Consider the following 23,240-nt stretch of genomic DNA (forward strand, 5'->3'; position numbering starts at 1 on the left):
CCGTTACAAGAATGAGACATTATAATTTCAACGGGTTGTTGAAATGAATTGTTTTATCGAACTAAAACAAATACATATTTTATTGACAGTTTGACCTTCTCAAATGAGTTGAAATATTCGATTAAGGTTAGAATTCGGTAAGTGTTCTCCCACACCAGATCCCACAATGACAAAACGATGCGTATTTCCCACTCATGATTGTCATTTCAGTCAATGATACATTTAGTAATCCGGTGCATTATGATAATTGTGTTATTTAAAAAAAACTCTTTTTCAAAAAGCAACAATTTTGTCTTCAGTTCTAACTCAGTTTTTCACGAAAGAAATTCCTACCCGAGTGAATGAACTGGTAACCCTAAGTCAGAGCTTCTGAATGTCACTATCAACAAGCAACTTTGCACGACGAAAATTGGAAAGTTTATGTCACTGGACTGCTGCCAACCAAGCTCTACCAATCATCATATATTGAGTGTCTGAGAACCGATCTGTCATAACTTAAATTCTCTTGATATTACACTCGCCAGGACGCTCATTGATTGCCGATCCGATTGATATTATCTTCATTTCTCCTGTCACTGCTTGATTACGATGTGACTACAAATTAATCAAGCATCATAAACAATGAATTAAATTCATTTACACCAATAAACTCCGAAGTCCGATGACTTTTTGCGAAGAACAATGAACTTTATAAATTTATGTTTATGATAGTACTCTCGTGGAACTTTTTAACTTCAACAGGGAATAGGAGAATGAGAGAGAAAACAAAAAAGTCGTCTGTCTTTGACAGAGTTTACTTCTACTTGGTCATAGAACTATTGAGTATCTCATTTGACAGACACTTTGACCGTACCGATTACAGTTGACGATGATTTTAGTCAGTCTGTCAAGGTCATTTGACATGACTGACAATTTGCAACTCTGCCCTAAGTACCGCTGAACAGTTCTCATGTGATAAAATGCGTTCAACCGAGTGCTTGTACTCTCGGTTTGATCAAATACCGTTACTGCGCGAATCGCGCTATCAACACGGATCTAAACAAATGTTCGAGTGGCAGATATCAACCGATACCAAGCGCAAGCGATCCGGTGTTGGCCAGTGTCTTGACGTCTTTCCCGTGCGGCCGCTGACTGCCTGCCACACTGAAGAACGGCGATTGACGTCAATTGTCGACCGCAAGTCCTCGAAGACCCGCAAGTTCCTCGATGTTCCACCTCTCGGCCGGCTGCTAACGGCTGCGTCTTTCACTATGCACCGCATCGATGGATGGATGGAAGCACCAGGAAAGGCCATTTACCCACTGAACCTTCCTACCGAACCTATGGAAGTACAGAGTAGGAACGTGCGCGAGTCGACCAATGATGATGGAAGTGGAGCTTATCGTTGAGCTGCTGCAACAACAAAACGCGAGTAGCTTTAATCGGAGCGCGTAGTAGGCTGATATCGGTCGGTTGAGTTGAGGTTCACAAACAAATGGAATGGGAATTTTTCGAATCATTTTCCATATACAACACCTACCCGTTTTGAATAACAGTTGAACGACCGCCGGTTTGTGGTTTGACGTCTATCGCCAAACCGAAAGATTCACCTGTTCGGTTACTTCATCAAAAGACGTTCGACGACGAAGTTGACGACTGGTAATAAATGTATGCTAGTGCAATATAATAACCCCGTTTCGTCGTCCTCCCCTCTTCATCCATCCGCTTTACGATCACGTTATCAAGAAAGAAAGAAAAAAAAACCTACCAATAGTTAGTAAATGTGTCTATTTTTATCTGCCGAATCCGATAAGATAGGATTCGGTTCGAGTGCAGTGCTTTTAGGAAATACATTACTGACCTAAATGGAATGGGGAAGCGGAAAGTTTCGAACCGTTCGGAAACGTTTGTTTTGCTGTTTGTCATTGTAGGTGCATTTGCCAAACACCTGAGATTTGTTTGTGAGTGGAGGAGAATTCCATTGATAAAACCAGACGTATCTGGTTCTAAATAGCTGATTAGACTGATTTATTTCGCACCCTAAAAAACAACCGTCATCTGTGGAATCAATCTTTTCTCATTTTACCTTCAGATTTATCCACCCATCCGTTTCAGAGGTGGTCCGGTTCGGTACGTTTAGGTTTCTTCGCATAACCGCAAACTGTTCATAATAATAAAGAAAAAAACTACTTCGCCCGAACAACCGGGGGAGCACAAGCCGCAGACTGATGAGCATCGCGATTCCAATTGACGTCATTGCATCGCTAATCCCCTAAGAAACTATAGCATTCATAACATGGTAGGCTGCGATTCCCGTAATTAGTTGACTTTCCAAAAGACAATAACAACAACCCTAATAAATCTGTTTGCTTACGTAACCGAGAAGTGGCAGTTCGTAGGGATGGCCGTTTTTTGCGATCTATGAGTTGTCCAATGAAAAACGGACTTGCACGGAAAGACCGAAATCATCATTTTGGCGAAAAAATTAGTTGATTTTCTGATTTCAGTTAGTTATTTTTTGAGACAACTAAAAAATCTTACTTTTGCTGATTTAGATTTTCTAATTCTAGTTCCCTTAATAATAATAAAATATTTGTTGAAATGACTATTTTTTAGTTGAATTCACCAATTAAACGTGCTGTCATTTCTTAGCTAGGGCACACTTCATATCCATTCAACTAATTTTTTAGTTGAATTAGAGAAATAAAACGTTGTTTTCAACCAACATAAATGGTTGAATTGGTTTCTGCAATTTGCAGCTATATGGCGCTCTGTCACCGAAAAATCGTTAACACCGTAATGACTACTAGCCACTAGATGGATCACTATTACCGAAAAAAAATTCAGTCGCGGTTATCTTTTCTATATTGGCAGGTATAAATACGATGTTGTATTGGAGAAAAAGACATAAGCGAAACATAAACTTCTTTTTGAAAATTTTACTTCTAAATCGCTGTTTTCTTCATTCGACTTCGCGGAATCGACTCTCTCACTGAAAACTTTGAGCACTCGGAAAACAAAAACCGAATACAAGTAATACACCAGACGGCGTAGCCCGGAATGTTAGAAGATACAAAAAACATCATTTGACATGTACAATTAGAGTGCAACATTCGGAACTCACTTCACTGTTCCGCGTAAAAACATTATTATGCACAATCGCTTCAAATGCGCACAAATTCTGAATAAATACGCTATCCACTAACAGTTTACGTCTTTTTCACATATCGGTTTAGAAATTTATATATGGATATATCGTAACACATGCGAAAAACATGTAAACAATTTGCAAGCAGTTTCAACAAGACTGTTCCTTTTAGCTTTTTAATGGATTGTTTTGCTTTGACACTTCTCACGACTTTTTGGCTAATAAACTTGTTAATAAAACCAATTTCATTTTTGTTTTTTTTTGTGCTGTCCTTCAGTAATGACGGTGATAGATAAATAGAAACAAATTTCCTGATTTTAATAACGAAATTAGTTGTCAATGAGAATTTCGTGTTGGATTGAAATATTGCTGGTTTGTGTCCAGAATATTCGCCATTCTCTAAAAATAAGAATTTTTTCAGCAAAGTAAATTATCAATTTTAACTAATTTTATAGTTATTTTGTAAATTTTGTTGTTAAAATCAACTAATTCAAAAACAGTAATACGAATTAGGCGCAGAGCTAATTTCGGTCGTTCCGTGTGGAAATGATACTCTAATGAAGGTTGCAAATAGCACACCAAAATACTAGTATCTGTGTTAGTTGCTATCACGTGACGAAATAGTGAAGATTTTGACGTAAAACTACGTGTTTCTTTACTATGCTCACCTGGATGTATTTTGAAAATTTCACAACACGAATTTGATTTCCTAATATCTTTTTCCCATTTTGAGTATTTTCTCTAATTCTTTCACGGAACGGAAAGATAGGTCCAAACACGAAACTTCAAAATAAACCGAATTTATATATAAAAACTCTGTTGCACGTTTACTAGCAATTTACAGGCATATTGAGATCGCAGACCGGCATCTTCGTCAAGAAAGTGGAACTACACCCGAAATTATTCAACTGGTGCTTCAGTCAATGGCGAATATGAGGCTCTGTTCCTCAAGCCTCAACGCAGAAAAACAACAACAACAGCGTGAGTTTCGTTTCAAATTGCGTCATCCAGCTGTTGGTCGTTTGCATTTAAGAGATAGAAAAATATGCAAAATCAGCCATTTTAATGGCTCTAAATGTTATCTAAAGAACTATTGAGATTGCTTCTTTGCAAATCAACGGTATAAACCATCAATTTAGTGCAAATCTGGAACAATTTGATTAACTTTGTGCGCTTTTTGCAGTGTGAAATTGGCACCGAACGAGTGCAAATAACGCCAGTATTTGGCTGCTCTGCATTTGAGTAAAATGTTCCGAACAGCGTTCAATCTCGTATAAAATAGCACCTCCTGAAAGCCTGACATGAATTTCGCGATTATATCATTCAGCTGCTGGTTTTTTGTGTGCGCATAACAGAAAAAAACCTGTTTTAATCCACCTAGTGGTGTAATGATGCCTTTCTCATATTACTCATAACATCATAAATATTACTGTAGAATTCTCTAAAACAACTGTTCATTGAATAGAAATAGGAAAGTTTGTTCGGACCTAATCTAACAAACTCTACAAATCCTGTTTATCCTGTAGTTCCGGAACCGGAAGTAGTATCTTCAACAAATTTAGGAATTATGTATGAAACTGCAAGACTTTTTTTTAAGTTTGTGAAAATCGATTTGGCCATCTTGAAGGAAAGTGAGGGAGACCCTTTTGCAGTTTTTAATCACTATTTTTAATTCTTCCAAAACCGGATTCAGAAGACCGGAATAGCCGAAATTGGTTTGTTTGCCAGCAACAAATATGACCTACAAATTGGAACAGTTTTGAACCTAGTTAAACTTAGACTTAACACATGGATCAATAAGTCCCGAGACTAAAGCAGAGATGGCGCTCGTAGTAAACCAGTAACCACGTCTTTCTAGAGTACTAACCTTTGCTAGAAACGGGTCAAAATTTTAAGTCGATCCAACCAGAAACAGCTGAGTTATCGAGGTTGAAGTAAAGTCGTTTTGTAGTTTGTTTAAAAAATGGAAAAAACCGAGTTTCGTGTTTTGAGAAAACATTGTTTTTTAATGGGTAAAAACACCGTGCAAGCGAAACAATGGATTGAAAAATGTTATCCGGACTCTTGTCCATCAAAAGCAACGATTTGTCGGTGGTTCGCCGAGTTTAAACGTGGTCGTACCGACACAAATGACGCGGAACGCTCGGGTAGACCTGTGGAAGCCGTTACACCATGAAAAATTGAGCATGAAAAAGGTTTTTTCCAAGTGGGTGCCACGATTGCTTTCGATGGAACAAAAACAGCAACGAGTCACCCTGCCACAAGTCGATGAAAACAATGGCGAAATTGAACGAATTGGGCTTTGATCTGCTTCCCCCCCCAACCTCGCCAGATTTAGCCCCCAGTGACTACTGGCTCTTTGCTGAACTTAAAAAATGCTCCAGGAAAAAAGATTTGTCTCAAATGAGGAGGTCATCGCTGAAACTGAAGCTTATTTTGAAGCGAAAGATAATTTTTTTATAAACATGGTATTGAAAAATTGGAAAAACGTTGGAATCATTGTATCACCCTAAAAGGTGATTATGATGATGAATAAAAAAAAATTTTGCAAAAAAATGTTGTTTCCATTGTTAGTCTCGGGACTTATTGATCCATGTGTTACTATCTCATGCTTTACTTCGATTAAACCAATTAAACGAAATTTAGCAAACGAAACGAACCTGCGTTTTTGTTACTTCTGCATATGTAAGTCAAGCTAAACGGCATGAATCATCAGCATGAAACATGTAGTAGGATTATTACTTTTATTATTGTTATTGACATCATTACACCACCGACACGGTATTATTGCACTATTGGCTGTGAAAATTGCATAGTTTTTCAAATAAATTTGAATTTAATGACATTCGTTTATTCTTTCAGTCGCACTTATCATAGAATAGCTGAACGCGCAGCACCGTCTTTTACATATATCACACACCATTAGCAGACATCCGTCACCGTTTCGATTCCTTAATAGCGTGTACGGAATAGAACAAAGCACGCATCGTTTGTTTTGTGTTTTCTTCTTTTTTCGGTGTTGTACATATTGTCAATCTATATGGCGATTTGAAAACTTTGACACTCATCGCCCTGTAACTGCGGAACCGGAAGTCGGATCTGGATGAAATTTCACAGTATTTTTAAAGATAATGTTAGCTTTAATTCAAATCACGATTTGTGAAAATCGGTTCAAGCATCGCAGGGAAAACGAAGTGAGTTCTAATTTTGGAGTTATCCTTCACCACTTTCGGTGCTTCCGGAACATGAAAAGGGGGGACCAGTAGTACCGATTTAAGTTTTTATGCCCACAAACAAACAAGCTCTGCAAACTAGAAAAATTTATCAGACATTTTTATGGAATTTGCACCTATCTTTGATCATCGTTTGTGAAAAACTACTAATGAAATTGGTAATTTTACACTTATCACGCTTTAGTTTCGGAACCGGAAGTCGGATCCGGATGAAATGTTCTAGAAATTTTTAGGAAACTATAAGACCTTTCATTTGAATCTTAGTTTGTAAAAATCGGTTGAGCCGTTTCAGAGAAAAATGAGTGTACACTTTCTCTCTAATTTTCACATATTACCATGTAACTCCGGAACCGGAAGTCGGATCCAAATAAAATTCAATAGCAGGCTATGGGACTGTTAGTCCTTTTATTTGTATCTAAATTTGTGAAAATCGGTGAAGCCATATCTGAAAAAAGTGAGTGCATATTTTTTCCATTTTTTTGGTACATATCATCCTATATCTCCGGAACCGGAAATCGGATCGAAATTCAATAGCAGGCTATGGGACCATGAGACCTTTCATTTAAATCTTAGTTTGTGAAAATCGGTTCAGCCGTCTCCGAGAAAAGTGAGTGTTTATTTTTATTACATACATACACACACACTGACATTTGTTCAGTTTGTCGAGCTGAGTCGAATGGTATATGACATTCGGCCCTCCGGGCCTCGGTTAAAAAGTCGGTTTTCACAGTGATTGCATATGAGAAAGGCAAAAACATTTAATCTGGATTTCCTCTTATACATTGATTTGATTTTATAAAATCGGTTTTTAATCAGAATATGTCATCATTAATACATAAAACGTCCAACTTCATGGGTGCCACGACTCGGTGCGGAACGTTAGCGCTGTAGGGAAGGGCACACAAACAAGTGGCAGATTGACTTTGTGCGCCGTTCGTCAAACGAGAGGAAACTGATTTGTTCGGAATTTCGCTCGCGAAAATAATTGTCAACTGTGTTGGAAGTTGAAGAAATGGTAACCTTCGGTTCTTTTCAGAATCTAACGCATTTTACAGAGCACTAATGAGATTTTACTTGAAATGGATGATTTATTAGTAGAACAATGGTACCGACATAAATGTGCCCCTTGTCGACAGCAGTCCTACGTCAATCTCGCGGTTATGTCTCTAACATTACCTATTACAAGTTTTTTTTTAATATGGTGGAATTAAATGGAGTTTATTTTCATTCAAAGTGATTTTCCAATAAAATTTATTAGTGTTTCTAAGAGGAAATCTTCCCAGAAAATGGTGGATGGGTAATGCTCGAGTCAGAGTCGAATTGGTGTGAATTCGATTAAAACTGTCGGGTTTCCATTTTCACTGTAGATTGGTTTATTCGTTTTGCTATCGGTTATTTGCGTTCGATTAAATAAACTTCTCGATGTTTGACATTGTCGATGGTATTTTCTTCGAGTGCAAATGCCCAGCAAATAGTTACAATTATCGCCCATTTGGCGCCAAAGCTACAAACGAAACCACGTAAAAATGAAAATTCCCCGCAAAATACAAAATACAGGAAACAGTTGTGCTGCGAGACGTTCGCAGAGCCAGTTTCGCCTAGAACAAGAGCGATTGCGTCATCCAGCTGCTGGTCATTTGCATTGGAGCAAAATTCAACGAAAAGTGGACAACGATGGGGAATATTATGCAAAATTAGCCCTTCTAATGGCTACAAATGTGTTTTTACAGAACTACTAGAATTACTTATCTGTAAAAAATATGCAAATCTGAAGTGAATATAATCGGTTTAGTGAGAGTTTACAGTCGGATAGATTCTAATTAGAAAAATTTAGCATATTTTTTGCCGTGAAAGAAGCACACGAACAATATAACTGTAGAATTGAAAACGAAATAAAATTATGTCATAGAAGCTTTTTCAACTACACTAACAAGAAACTTTCCAATGTTTCAACTCAAATGCATCTCGATGGGCAAGTAGGAAAGAACATCATTGAAATTTGCAACCAATTAGCAATTTTTTGTCCTGAAGTATGCTCATCTCCCTGCAGCACTGTGAACTTCTTCAGATTCATTTTGTGGTGGATGGTGGAATAGTTGTGTCCTGATTCCTCAACGATTTGGAATACTTTTCTAGACGACAGTTGTTAGACTTGAGCTCTCTCACTGCTATAGGAGATCGCTGTGTTGGGAGAATGCTCAGACGAGTAAAGCCGCTGATGGTATTTCTTCTAAATCATGTCTTGATGTAGCTAGTGGTATTTCTTAACAATTATTTCCCGACTTTGCGGGCGAAGCTGTTATATAATCTGGCACCTTATCGGTGGGAGCTAGTTGCTGTACACTTTCAAGAGACACAGGTCGATATGAATGCAAACGACATGAGTCGCAAATATGCATTGTAGTATTCTCAGTGATTGCGCACTGCTTGAAAGTAACGTGTTCTCCCATACTGTCTGTCGCCTTACGACGCTTAGACGAACAAGGTTTTCCGTTATCACGAAAAGGTCTACGGCAACGATATTTTCTCATCATTACATCACACTCACTGTGGTAGTTTTCACACTGACATTAGTTTTTTTTCAATATGTCGGCTACTTCTTTGTTGAACCTCTGATTTTTAAATTTCAGCATACTTTTATCGTGCTTTTTTAAAGTATTTTTTGCGTTTTTTGACGTGTATGTCTTTCTATTTTCTTTTACAACATTTTTACATGATGATGGATAGTATCGATTAAGAAATAGTCGTAGACAACTTTCATACTTTTCATATCATGTGCTTAATGTATCATTGATCAATCTAGCGAAATAAAGTTTTCTTCACTGGAAGACTATAATCGGTTGTGAACGCTATACCTACGCCTACCACCCATCGGAATTCGAATTCAACTTGTCACTCTCCAACTCGAATGCCTTCATAAAAGAATCTTTTCAGAACAACTATTCTTTTATTATAAAGAACTATACAAATTATTTCGCAATATTTGATTGTGTGTTGGAGGAATGAAGAGAACGTGACAGTTTTATTCGAACTCACGTCATCCAGTTCTGTCGTTGACATCACCTACCCACCTTTTTCCTACGTCAAACCAATATCGAGAGTCAACCTAATTTTGGGTATCCTGACTTTAAATTTTTCATGATATATAGTCTGATTATCTAAATCTAATCACCACGGCGGTTCGCGGACCACCGGTTGAGAATTGTTCAAATTTATAGTTTCAAACAAAAGCGAGCTAATTAGTATCGATTCGGTTCACAATAAATTATAGAAAAGGTAACACCCAAAATCCCGCAGGTATGGAAGTTAAATTGGCATCGGGTTTCTTTTAGTGAAAAGTAGTCAATTGGGGTGTTAGAAAATAAATTACTATGTTTATAATTTCCCGTTGTCGGAAAACCCAATGAATTAAAACTTGTTGAAAAAGTTATTATCTGACCAGAGCCTTTATCAATCATGAATCGAGCGATCATTTGAAAGAATGACTCAAGCATCGTAATAGAAGCTTTTAGATTAATTTGGAAATAATCATGTCCAACCAACCGATTCCAGCCGGACCATTTAGGGGAATGAAACGGCAAAGACAACGATGATACGATATCATTTTTACTGCAAAACAGCAAGTCATAAAAACTTTAACATTGACGTCAGAGCGGAGCTTGATGAGGCATGCACTGCTATCTCTTTATTCTTTTATCTTGGTTTTTTGTTTAAGAACGGCTGGCGCTGGAGCTGGGATTCGAACCATGTGGGAAAATGTTTTGCATAATGTGTGTGTGATTTATGTATGCATGGCAAATGCTATTTTCCTCCGGAATGTACGTTTGTAGGAAAGAAAACAACTACAAACCGATCCAATAAACTGCACGAGTATTTCTTTCAGTTTGTCGTTCAACAAACGCTCATCGCCCAACAAGATCTAATTGCTTACTTAGTGGGTACGGATAAAAATTCTTTCTTTCTCGCGAAATACTTGAATTTTCACAACACTTAAACGATATGACGTGCTTACCCGCTATGAGAGATTCACCTGAAAGTGAAGAACATGCTTACGGGCAATTTACAATCTTGGAAAAACGGCCATTGTTGTAAAACGCAAAAGCAACGGAAATTCAAAAGAAAAATATCAGTTTGTTTGGAACATTTTTCTAAACAAAGTAATGTTTTTTTTCTTGAAGATTCATCAAGCAGTAGCGGAGGAAACTGCATTGGCGTTTTTCAACAATGGCTGTTTTCCTAGGATTGAAGCAGAACCACAAACGAGTTTCCACAAATGACGGTCACGATCTTTTTTTTGGCGCACATCTACGGTCCTCCGTGAGACTGGCACCAATGGTGATAAATTAGTTGCACTGCTGAGTTCCCATCATACATTCATAATGCAAATGTCAAACCGTAAGAATCCTTTCGATTCGGTAGCTCATTTGTATATATTGAGATTTTATGGCACACTTTGATTGAAATGATAACAATGCAATTAATCACGCGCTCCATCAAGCGGTGAGTGCGGTCATTTCAGAAGGTACCGGGAACGATCCACATTTTTTAGAAATATTTATAAGCTCGTACATGTCTTTATTATTTATCTTTGGTAGAACCAAATACCAATAATAATACCCCTAGGTTTCATATAAACGGATCACCATTATTTGGTTCGCCGGATGATCAATTTAGCGTAGCTTATTGTGCTATTCTGCCTTGACCAGGAAGACTTAGCGGAAATGCATGTAACTGGCAGCTTTATTAGAAGTTGCTATGGTTATATTATTTCTGTTAATTTAATTTTGTTTACAAAGAATGTTTCCGCAAAGGTTGTCTCTGAAAGATGAAAATAATTAGCAATTGTGAAAAGGACGATCATAAGCATATACCCGAGGAAAAATATTATCCTTCGTAACATCAATACTGTAAAATTATTGTTTTCAATGAGTTTAATCGATCACTAACGTTTCTGCACTAGGTAAACGAACAAACTTCGATTGTAATTTAAGTGGACAGTAAATGAGCCAGATCGATTATGTGGTAAGATCTTACATTCTATTTCATAATTTGTATTTGGTAGAACCTTGAATATTTCATTTGTACAACTTTGTCAAGCGTGAAAAATATGTGCACCCGTCGCACACGCCTACTGCGATTTCAATTCCACAATTTTAAATAGTGTATGATCGATTTTCATGCACTGATAAAAATTTGCACGATCGATTCATATGTAAACAGCACTTCAATTTAATATGCTTTTTCATTTCAATACATGACCAAAGCGATTTGTTTCAAGATTTCATGTGCAAATTCACTAAGATGCGAGATTAGATGATTTTCAACTATGCTTTGATGTGTTTTTTCTTTGGATGTGATGTGTTTTGTATGTATGCGTGAAGTGTGTGTTTTTGATAGAGATGGGCAATTCGTTCGCGAACGGTTCAAAAGAACTAGTCCTTTTGAAAGAATGAATGATCAATAGTGGACGACCTTTTTTTTTGTTATTTTTTGTTCGCGCAATCCTTTTTGAAACTACGGAACCTCAGTTCTAATTAAGATCTCGGTTAGTCATTCAACAGGCAAATTAACTATGAAAAGAACGAACGAACGGCTCTCGAGAACTAGTTCTTTTAATAGAACTCTGCATCACTGAACGGTTCTTTGAAATGAACTGTTTTGCCCATCTCTAGTGTGTTTCATCGGCTGTGCACAAAGTTGCCAGATATTTTCATAGAAAATATGCATTACTTTGCATAGAAAGTCGTAATCTGCTCTATCTGTTTTCACTAATAAAATGGTGTTAATCATAATCAATTATCTGCATAAAAGATTTCCACTTTAACATGTGATTCGTCCGTTGATTAATAAACTTTTAAAGAATCACTGCAATCAAATACTAATAGATACTCAGAGAGAAAAGTCTAATTTTTTACTTCTCACTTTTTATGAACCTGTACAAATCTGTACTAAATTTAGGAAATCTGTATAAAATCTGTTCATTGATTTAAATCAGTATGCGAACGCAAAAATCTATACAATATCGATGAATCTGTATAAATTACATCCCTGGCTCTGCATTTTGTTTTTAGAAGGCCTAATGCTTTAATAGTAACAACTCCGTTTTTGTTTTTCTAAAGTTTACCAAATTAACTTGACAGTAAAATTTGGAATTTAAAACGAAAGGTAACGAAAACGACCGAAAATTTTTTAAACGTTGAAATGATTTCAAACTGGTTCTAAAAATATGGTATGTTGTCTCATAGTTGGCATTACGCCGTTTTTAAGAAGAATTCTGACATTTTGAACCTGAGAGTGTAATAGTGGAATATTTCGTTTTGATTGCTGTCGCCATTGCTAATTTATAGGATGAATAAAGGATCAACGATGGATGAAAATCCATTGAGATGAAATTAGGAGCAGAGTAGTGAACATTTCATAAGTGTTTTTAGATGTTTCATGAATATTAGTTAAATTTTCAAGAAATGTGAATCAATTGTCAACGTGGAGCAAGGCGAATGAAGCAGTAATATGAAAAAGTTATAGTGATTTTAGTGGCTAAATCGGGGTTTCGAGGCGACGTTCTTACAAATGAGATGAAATAGGGAGCCCTTACCCTACCGCATAGTGCTAAATGTGTCCACCGAAACTCGTCCAAGTATTCCGTATTATTATTTGTAAAGGGTGATTTTTTAAGAGCTTGAGAACTTTTTTAAACGATAAAACGCATAAAATTTGCAAAATCTCATCGGTTCTTTATTTTAAACGTTAGATTGGTACATGACATTTACTTTTTGAAGATAATTTCATTTAAATGTTGACCGCGGCTGCGTCTTAGGTGGTCCATTCGGAAAATCCGCTTTTTTATCGACAAATTTTGTTCAGCGATGAGGCTCATTTCTGGTTGAATGGCTACGTAAATAAGCAAAATTGCCGCATTTGGAGTGAAGAGCAACCAGAAGCCGTTCAAGAACTGCCCATGCATCCCGAAAAATGCACTGTTTGGTGTGGTTTGTACGCTGGTGGAATCATTGGACCGTATTTTTTCAAAGATGCTGTTGGACGCAACGTTACAGTGAATGGCGATCGCTATCGTTCGATGCTAACAAACTTTTTGTTGCCAAAAATGGAATAACTGAACTTGGTAGACATGTGGTTTCAACAAGATGGCGCTACATGCCACACAGCTCGCGATTCTATGGCCATTTTGAGGGAAAACTTCGGAGAACAATTCATCTCAAGAAATGGACCGGTAAGTTGGCCACCAAGATCATGCGATTTGACGCCTTTAGACTATTTTTTGTGGGGCTACGTCAAGTCTAAAGTCTACAGAAATAAGCCAGTAACTATTCCAGCTTTGGAAGACAACATTTCCGAAGAAATTCGGGCTATTCCGGCCGAAATGCTCGAAAAAGTTGCCCAAAATTGGACTTTCCGAATGGACCACCTAAGACGCAGCCGCGGTCAACATTTATATGAAATTATCTTCAAAAAGTAAATGTCATGTACCAATCTAACGTTTAAAATAAAGAACCGATGAGATTTTGCAAATTTTATGCGTTTTATTGTTTAAAAAAGTTCTCAAGCTCTTAAAAAATCACCCTTTATTTGGTATAACTGTCCTAAACTCATTTATCGATCCATTATTTAGCAGCATCACTCTTTCGTTGACTTTATCCACTAGTAGGGAGTAGACATTTAGGCGCTTTCCAACCGCTTTGCTGAATCTGTAGCTTTTTGTTGAGAGCATGGCTTGCTTGCTTAATGTTTACTCTCCAACGCTCAATGCTGTCACTTTAAACTCTCACTCTCACTGTTTTCTTGCGTACCATGTCAAAGCTCTATTTTGCGCCTTTTTTTTTGTTTCAAGCACAAAAAAAGATCGCTCCGTTAGCAGTCCGTAAAATTATTTTATTCTAATTCAAACAATTTAATCGTAGACACAATCATAATAATTTTTCCTTTCAAATATTTTTGTGCAATTATAGATTAGAATTGTACAAACAATTTCAACAATTAAAGTCCAACGACCTAACAATGGCAGGCATCTTCGGTGCTAGTTTTGATGCGGTGTGGCTCAAGCCACGATGAACACTTCAGATTCCGGCCAGCGAAGACCGAAAACACTCTTCAGGTCAGCGCCAGCGTTCGTTGGTTGCTTTATCAAATAGACAATATCGGCGATGGACGATGGAAGGAAAAAAATGGTGCCGTTAGGTGCGCTAAGCTAGCCTCATTGTTTCAAGTGTCCTCGAAGCACCGTGCCCAGATGAAAAGCGAAGTACCTACGTCGTAGTCCCACCGAACCGAGAGCCACTTGCGGTTATTGTGCAATAATTCGTCCAGCAGACGGTAGGTGGCAGCAGGTGCCCGGTGGTAGATGGAAACAGTGGTAACAAGTTTTGCATTCGCGCGCACCGATTACGATAACAATCACTCGGTTTTCGCGGCCGGCAGCAGCAGCCGTTAAATGGGTTTTCTTTTCACGCCACGGTTTCATGATTCAGGCAGTCCGCAGGCTCGATAGTGTTCCTCCTACCGGTCAGTTCCGTGCGATCGCGGCGGTACCTTTTTCGGGTTTGGAATTTGATAAAGATCATCCGAGTGCCAAGTAGAATTTATGGTGCACGAGTGCCATTCAAGTCATCAATCGTAAATTGCATGCATTTGATGGCGGTATGTCTGACGGTTTTGGGAACTGGTCGGACACTTGACGCAGAATGAGTGGACATAATTTACTGGAAACCGTCATGGCCCACTTCAAGTGCGAATCTCAATGGGATGGGCATTAAAAGAAATCCTACGGTCGGAAGGAGGTTTGAGCTAATGTTGCCATTTATCAACGGGATTGCACAGTGTCTTGGAAGTCAAACGGACACTCCTACATCTGAAGAGTTACTAGTCTGCAGTAAAAATTATATGCGGTGAAATTGAATTTTCAAATTAAAATTGAAATTGAAATTTTAAAATAATTTCGAATTTTAAAACAATTTTGAATTTTGTAATTGAGTTCTGATACTTTCGAATTTTCCATGGAATTTGAAATTCAAAATTAGGAATTTGCAAATTGCAATTCAAATTCTCAATAATTGACTTTTGACTTTTTGACTTTTTCACTTTTTGACTTTTTGACTTTTTCACTTTTTCACCTTTTCACTTTTTGACTTTTTGACTTTTTGACTTTTTTGATTTTTTGACTTTTTGATTTTTTGACTTTTTGACTTTTTGACTTTTAGACTTTTAGACTTTTAGACTTTTAGACTTTTAGACTTTTAGACTTTTAGACTTTTAGACTTTTAGACTTTTAGACTTTTTAATTTTTTAACTTTTTAACTTTTTAACTTTTTAACTTTTTCACTTTTTCACTTTTTCACTTTTTCACTTTTTCACTTTTTCACTTTTTCACTTTTTCACTTTTTCACTATTTCACTTTTTCAGTTTTTCACTTTTTCACTTTTTCACTTTTTCACTTTTTCACTTTTTCACTTTTTCACTTTTTCACTTTTTCACTTTTTCACTTTTTCACTTTTTCACTTTTTCACTTTTTCACTTTTTCACTTTTTCACTTTTTCACTTTTTCACTTTTTCACTTTTTCACTTTTTCACTTTTTCACTTTTTCACTTTTTCACTTTTTCACTTTTTGATTTATTGATTTATTGATTTATTGATTTATTGATTTTTTGATTTTTTGATTTTTTGATTTTTTGACTTTTGGACTTTTGGACTTTTGGATTTTTGGACTTTTGGACTTTTGGACTTTTGGACTTTTGGACTTTTGGACTTTTGGACTTTTGGACTTTTGGACTTTTGGACTTTTGGACTTTTGGACTTTTGGACTTTTGGACTTTTGGACTTTTGGACTTTTGGACTTTTGGACTTTTGGACTTTTGGACTTTTGGACTTTTGGACTTTTGGACTTTTGGACTTTTGGACTTTTGGACTTTTGGACTTTTGGACTTTTGGACTTTTGGACTTTTGGACTTTTGGACTTTTGGACTTTTGGACTTTTGGACTTTTGGACTTTTGGACTTTTGGACTTTTGGACTTTTGGACTTTTGGACTTTTGGACTTTTGGACTTTTGGACTTTTGGACTTTTGGACTTTTGGACTTTTGGACTTTTGGACTTTTGGATGGACTTTTGGACTTTTGGACTTTTGGACTTTTGGACTTTTGGACTTTTGGACTTTTGGACTTTTGGACTTTTGGACTTTTGGACTTTTGGACTTTTGGACTTTTGGACTTTTGGACTTTTGGACTTTTGGACTTTTGGACTTTTGGACTTTTGGACTTTTGGACTTTTGGACTTTTGGACTTTTGGACTTTTGGACTTTTGGACTTTTGGACTTTTGGACTTTTGGACTTTTGGACTTTTGGACTTTTGGACTTTTGGACTTTTGGACTTTTGGACTTTTGGACTTTTGGACTTTTGGACTTTTGGACTTTTGGACTTTTGGACTTTTGGACTTTTGGACTTTTGGACTTTTGGACTTTTGGACTTTTGGACTTTTGGACTTTTGGACTTTTGGACTTTTGGACTTTTGGACTTTTGGACTTTTGGACTTTTGGACTTTTGGACTTTTGGACTTTTGGACTTTTGGACTTTTGGACTTTTGGACTTTTGACTTGACTTTTGACTTTTGACTTTTGACTTTTGACTTTTGACTTTTGACTTTTGACTTTTGACTTTTGACTTTCGACTTTTAACTTTTGACTTGAATTTTGAATTGAATCTGAATATGAATCTAAACTCTAGGCGACTGCGAACTCTGGACTCTGAACTCTGGACTCTGAACTCTGGACTCTGGACTCTGGACTCTGGACTCTGGACTCTGGACTCTGGACTCTGGACTCTGGACTCTGGACTCTGGACTCTGGTCTCTGGACTCTGGACTCTGGACTCTGGACTCTGGACTCTGGACTCTTGACTCTGAACTCTGGACTCTGGACTCTGGACTCTGGACTGTGGACTTTGGACTCTGGACTCCGGACTCTGGACTCTGGACTCTGGACTCTGGACTTTGGACTCTGGACTCCGGACTCTGGACTCTGGACTCTGGACTCTGGACTCTGGACTCTGGACTCTGGACTCTGGACTCTGGACTCTGGACTCTGGACTCTGGACTCTGGACTCTGGACTCTGGACTCTGGACTCTGGACTCTGGACTCTGGACTCTGGACTCTGGACTCTGGACTCGGGACTCTGGACTCTGGACTCTGGACTCTGGACTCTTGACTCTTGACTCTGAACTCTGGACTCTGGACTCTGGACTCTGGACTCTGGACTCTGGACTCTGGACTCTGGACTCTGGACTCTGGACTCTGGACTCTGGACTCTGGACTCTGGACTCTGGACTCGGAATAGTTGGATATTTCAATTTTGTTTTTCAAATTTTAAATATAATTTTTGAATTTTAATATTGTAATTAAATTTTGAGTTGCTGTTTTGATTTCGGAGTCTTCAATTTCGAATTGTTTTTGAGCTTGGAATTTAAAATTTGAGATTAAGAATTAGAAAATTTCAATTTCAATTTTTAATAATCAAAATTTAATAATTATCTGAGTTTTGAGTTTTTAATTTTGTCCAAGTCCAAGTCCAAGTCCAAGTCCAAGTCCAAGTCCAAGTCCAAGTCCAAGTCCAAGTCCAAGTCCAAGTCCAAGTCCAAGTCCAAGTCCAAGTCCAAGTCCAAGTCCAAGTCCAAGTCCAAGTCCAAGTCCAAGTCCAAGTCCAAGTCCAAGTCCAAGTCCAAGTCCAAGTCCAAGTCCAAGTCCAAGTCCAAGTCCAAGTCCAAGTCCAAGTCCAAGTCCAAGTCCAAGTCCAAGTCCAAGTCCAAGTCCAAGTCCAAGTCCAAGTCCAAGTCCAAGTCCAAGTCCAAGTCCAAGTCCAAGTCCAAGTCCAAGTCCAAGTCCAAGTCCAAGTCCAAGTCCAAGTCCAAGTCCAAGTCCAAGTCCAAGTCCAAGTCCAAGTCCAAGTCCAAGTCCAAGTCCAAGTCCAAGTCCAAGTCCAAGTCCAAGTCCAAGTCCAAGTCCAAGTCCAAGTCCAAGTCCAAGTCCAAGTCCAAGTCCAAGTCCAAGTCCAAGTCCAAGTCCAAGTCCAAGTCCAAGTCCAAGTCCAAGTCCAAGTCCAAGTCCAAGTCCAAGTCCAAGTCCAAGTCCAAGTCCAAGTCCAAATCTTTGATGAATAATGCTAGAACATCGCTTGTATCTTGATCAAAGATAATGGCAGAATTACAGTTTAACAAATCTAGTGATTCGGTGTTTATTCTATTATAGCCGTCACACACTGGAGATATTTTCGTTGCTGAAAACACGGGAATAAAAGGAATTGAAAACGAAAACGTATGTGGAAGAAACTTGAGCTAAAACTACCTTTCCAAAAATTGATTTGCCAAAGTCAATACCCAAGGGCATTAAACGCCGCCACCACAACTGCTCTGATTGGACAAAGCTAACGATCATCGAATGGCTTGCACTTCAAGCAGTTTTACAAACATTCTATTGATCGCATTATTGGCCATAGTTTAATCAACAACAACAAAAAAAAACTCCGCTCGTTACTCAAAACCATCAGAGCTCAGGTGATTTTATGTGCGAGCAATCCTATCGATTACACAAGCACTCGAAAAAATGTGAGTCCCCCCACATTCTCCCCGCAGCAATCCCTGAAAACATACTTTACATGAATCAATTGCCGTGCAAGCAAAAGCAGCGAGCGGAAAGCATGAAAAAAAAACGATCATCAATCGCGGCTCGATCGCATATTGTGCGTGACGTTTCGACATTAAGAGGCGCCGAAAGTCAAGCCGGACACTTGTAAATCGAACTAACGAAAGGATCTGTTCCGGTCACTGGCGGGGCTTGAGGAAGCCTTGTCGGAACCGGGGGGACAAAGATCAATTCGATGACCTTTTCTTGTTCGTACATGACGAGGCGGCACTTTTTTTTTCTTCCTCCGGCCCAAGGAAAGTTGGTACGAGCCGCGAAATTGAATTGCTCCTCTCATCACACACACCGAAAGCCGAAGCCTGGAGGGAATTTGCGAAATTTGAACTTTGAAAATCCTCGATGCAATGGGGTTTGCGTTTTGGTTCGGCTTATTAAATGACTTGCCATTTCGGTTTTCTCTCTGCTAATTTTGTGTTTTTTTTTTCTTGCTTGTTTGAATTCGTTTCAGGTTAGTTATACGAGGCACCATGAATTGGAATTGATGTTCGCCCCCGGGGCCGCGATGCCGTGCCGTGCCGTGCCGGGGAGGGGGTGCAGATTGATTGCGAAGTAAGGTAAGAAAGGATCTGTCCTGTCACGGGCACTTGTCGTGGGTAAATCCGCCGTCGGTGACTTGTTCGGGCGAACGCGACGAACCTGACGCTTAAAATCATCCAAAATTCAGCACCGAAGAGGTGCCGAGAGACGCGATTGTTCCTTGACGGGGTGTCATTCCGGCACGAGTGGTTTGTCATTCATCGATTGGAAACACGAACAGGATGAGCTTGGAGATTGCCGATTTGTAAGTTTTTGGAAAGACGTCCACGGAATGCTTTTGAATGGCCCCGGTTCTAGCAGGCGATGAGAGCAAGATTCCTTCGCATCGGTCTGCGCCGAGGTCGTCAAGCCGATCCCTTTTCGCGAAAGTGTTCGCACGTGATAGGAACACATTCTGAACGGGGCCCTGTTTTGGAACCGTGTCGAAATTGGGAGAGAGAGAGAAAAAAAAGGTCCGTCTGTCAGGGTTAATAAGCGACATTATCCATCAAAGTAAAGCAGTCTGTCAGTTTGGGAAAGAAGGAGAAGTAATATGCTTGGTTCGCAAATTTTTCATTGCCTACTGCCTACTTTTAGGTTTGGCTCGAGAAATGTAATCCTTCGGGTGTCGGACCGCTTGCGTAATTCGAATTTGAGCTAGTTTTGGACAGACCTTCATTTATCAACTTTAATAATGATGTCGATTGGAGATGGCAATTTATTACTATTGGCACATTTGTCTGTTTATCTAATTTTATATATCAACTAGCCGGCAGCCAAATCTTGACAGGGGCTATCTATCAACGCCTGGCTATTGTGGATGATGTTGCAAACTAGGAATTTTTGTCTGTCATTGACTTATTGAATTATGGGGCATCGAAATGTTGGATATAATAATCCGCGTTTAATCAACGCTATCTTTCCAATCGGCACGCCATCGAAGTGTTCACAACTTTGTCGGGAATTAAGAACATAGACGTTTGGATTTCAAATTCCAATGTGATTCAAGTAGAAGTAGTTCGTCGATCTTAACGATTGGTAGTTGAATGGTACCTTTGATATTCTTCTTATCATGGTTACCAATTTTGTTGTTCGGCCTTCACTGATCTCAAAACATCCCGCACGCACCACCCGCAGCTTACACGCTTCTCTCATTATACTCAAACTCATTGTAGTTATCACTTAGCTTAGAATACCACATCCCCCGACATAAGCAATAGATATTCACAATGGTTGTATACCAGAACGAAACTAGGTTTTCATAAGAGCTACACGCGTTAATCGTCGATCGGAATAATCTGTTAATGCCACAAAAAGGGAGTTGTCAACATCTGGTTTTGATTTCAACTGTAACTCAGCGATGATTTGAACTTATATTTGGATTTCGACTTGGACTTGGACTTGGACTTGGACTTGGACTTGGACTTGGACTTGGACTTGGACTTGGACTTGGACTTGGACTTGGACTTGGACTTGGACTTGGACTTGGACTTGGACTTGGACTTGGACTTGGACTTGGACTTGGACTTGGACTTGGACTTGGACTTGGACTTGGACTTGGACTTGGACTTGGACTTGGACTTGGACTTGGACTTGGACTTGGACTTGGACTTGGACTTGGACTTGGACTTGGACTTGGACTTGGACTTGGACTTGGACTTGGACTTGGACTTGGACTTGGACTTGGACTTGGACTTGGACTTGGACTTGGACTTGGACTTGGACTTGGACTTGGACTTGAACTTGGACTTGGACTTGGACTTGGACTTGGACTTGGACTTGGACTTGGACTTGGACTTGGACTTGGACTTGGACTTGGACTTGGACTTGGACTTGGACTTGGACTTGGACTTGGACTTGGACTTGGACTTGGACTTGGACTTGGACTTGGACTTGGACTTGGACTTGGACTTGGACTTGGACTTGGACTTGGACTTGGACTTGGACTTGGACTTGGACTTGGACTTGGACTTGGACTTGGATTTGGACTTTTGTCCGTGATAAATTCGAAACTTAGCTCTTCGCTCAAAGTTCACAATTCATGACTTGAGATCCAAGCCTCACAACCCAAGATTTCTGACTGAATACTCAAGACTAAAAATTCAAGACTCAAAACTCATAACCAACAACCAAAAAGTCTCAAAAGACTCACATTTCTCCAAATGGGACGGCTACAAAAATAGCGACACACAGAATTTTGAAGTTTATTACTTAATTTCGGATCTGCATCCGCAAGAAACCATTCTAATGCGACTTGGGATTCATTTCTGACCCTTAGAAGTGCTGAATAAGGGATTTTTCTTCAATATTGATAATGTTGTGATGGATTTGCACTAATCTAATCATTTTACTTCTGATTTGCATACATATTTCATTGGAAGAACATCTCTCATAGCTCTTTGGGAAAACTTTGTGGCCCTTAGAAGGGCCGATTGATTGATTTGTTTCCCTTGTCGTTCATTTTTCGGTGAGTTTTACACAAATGAAAGCGACCAGCAGCTGAATGATGGTGTAATCGCTCTCTTGAAGCGAAACTCGCACTGCGAACACTGCTCTGAACGAATTCAATGGTGCCAGCGAACAGAGGAACAAAGCAGATTCCAATTGTCCGTTTCCTACTAACGCTAGAGAGAGAGAGAGAGAGTAGTAGTAGGCCAGGGAAGTGCTTTCAGTTCACTTTTCTCCTCCGTTCGGCAGCAGAACTGCTCACAATACGCGGATTGATTCAATACTGAAGCAATTTTGTGAAGGGCTTTCTCTTTACGGGATTTCGTCCTAACGGCTGCAAAAATAGTAACATACTGTATTTTGATGAAACAATTTTCGAGTTTGACACTAACATAGGGCTATATGGAATTTATGTCAGGCTTCCAGAAGATAAACGGTGCACTGAAATAATAATTTTGACATCCGATCCGCAAATTTTAACAGTTGAATTTTCCTTAGTGCATTTTTGGAAACATACATTGCCCTTAGGAGGACTGATTCGTGCAAATTTCTGTGCTGTTGTTCACTTTACGGTATATTTTGCTCCAATGCAAACGACCAGTTCATTTTACCAAAAATCAATTTTCGGTCCGAAAATCTGTCTGTGCAAAATCGGTACACGCTGCCTGTAACAAATATTGGAAAGCAAAAAAAAAACAAAAAAGATCGTGCCACTTAATTTGCCGCTCAGGACATTTGTCGAGTTTTGACGTAGGACTACGTCTTTCTTTACTATATTCACCTGGATGCATTTTTGACATTTTTACAACAAGAAAGTGTAACGAAATTACTCCATCCTTCAACTGATCACTCAGTCAATGGCGAATTCGAGGCTCCGTTCCTCAAACCTAGTTCTTCTGTGAGCAGTGTGAGTTTCGCTTCAAACAAAACCGAAAACAAGAAAAGTGGATAACGATACGGAACATTCTACAAAATTAGCCCTTATGAGCGCTCTAAATAATATCTAAAGAACTATACAGATTACTTCTCTGCAAATCCGAGTTACAAATCGTCAGTTTAGTGCAAATCAAGAATAATTTGCTTAGCTCTGTGCACTTTTCGCAGTGTAAAATTCGCTCCAAACGAATGCAAATAAAACCATCATTTGACTGCTTTGCGTTCGAGAAAAATTCTCCAAACAGTGTTCAATGTCGTAGAATTCCACAATTTGGC

At 38.7% G+C, this 23,240-nt stretch overlaps 1 protein-coding gene across 1 annotated transcript in view; it reads left to right on the top strand.

The window, feature by feature from the left end:
- The window catches only part of LOC131427522 (uncharacterized), a 103,681-nt gene extending 84,049 nt beyond the window's left edge, over window positions 1-19,632 (top strand). Inside the window, exon 4 of the mRNA XM_058590789.1 lies at window positions 19,513-19,632. Within this exon, the coding sequence (XP_058446772.1) occupies window positions 19,513-19,617 (105 nt within the window). The 3' untranslated portion in view covers window positions 19,618-19,632. The remainder of the gene's footprint in view (window positions 1-19,512) is intronic.
- The last annotated feature ends 3,608 nt before the right edge of the window (window positions 19,633-23,240 follow it).

Source organism: Malaya genurostris, chromosome 2 (assembly GCF_030247185.1).
Source record: "Malaya genurostris strain Urasoe2022 chromosome 2, Malgen_1.1, whole genome shotgun sequence".
Classification (NCBI taxonomy): domain Eukaryota; kingdom Metazoa; phylum Arthropoda; class Insecta; order Diptera; family Culicidae; genus Malaya; species Malaya genurostris.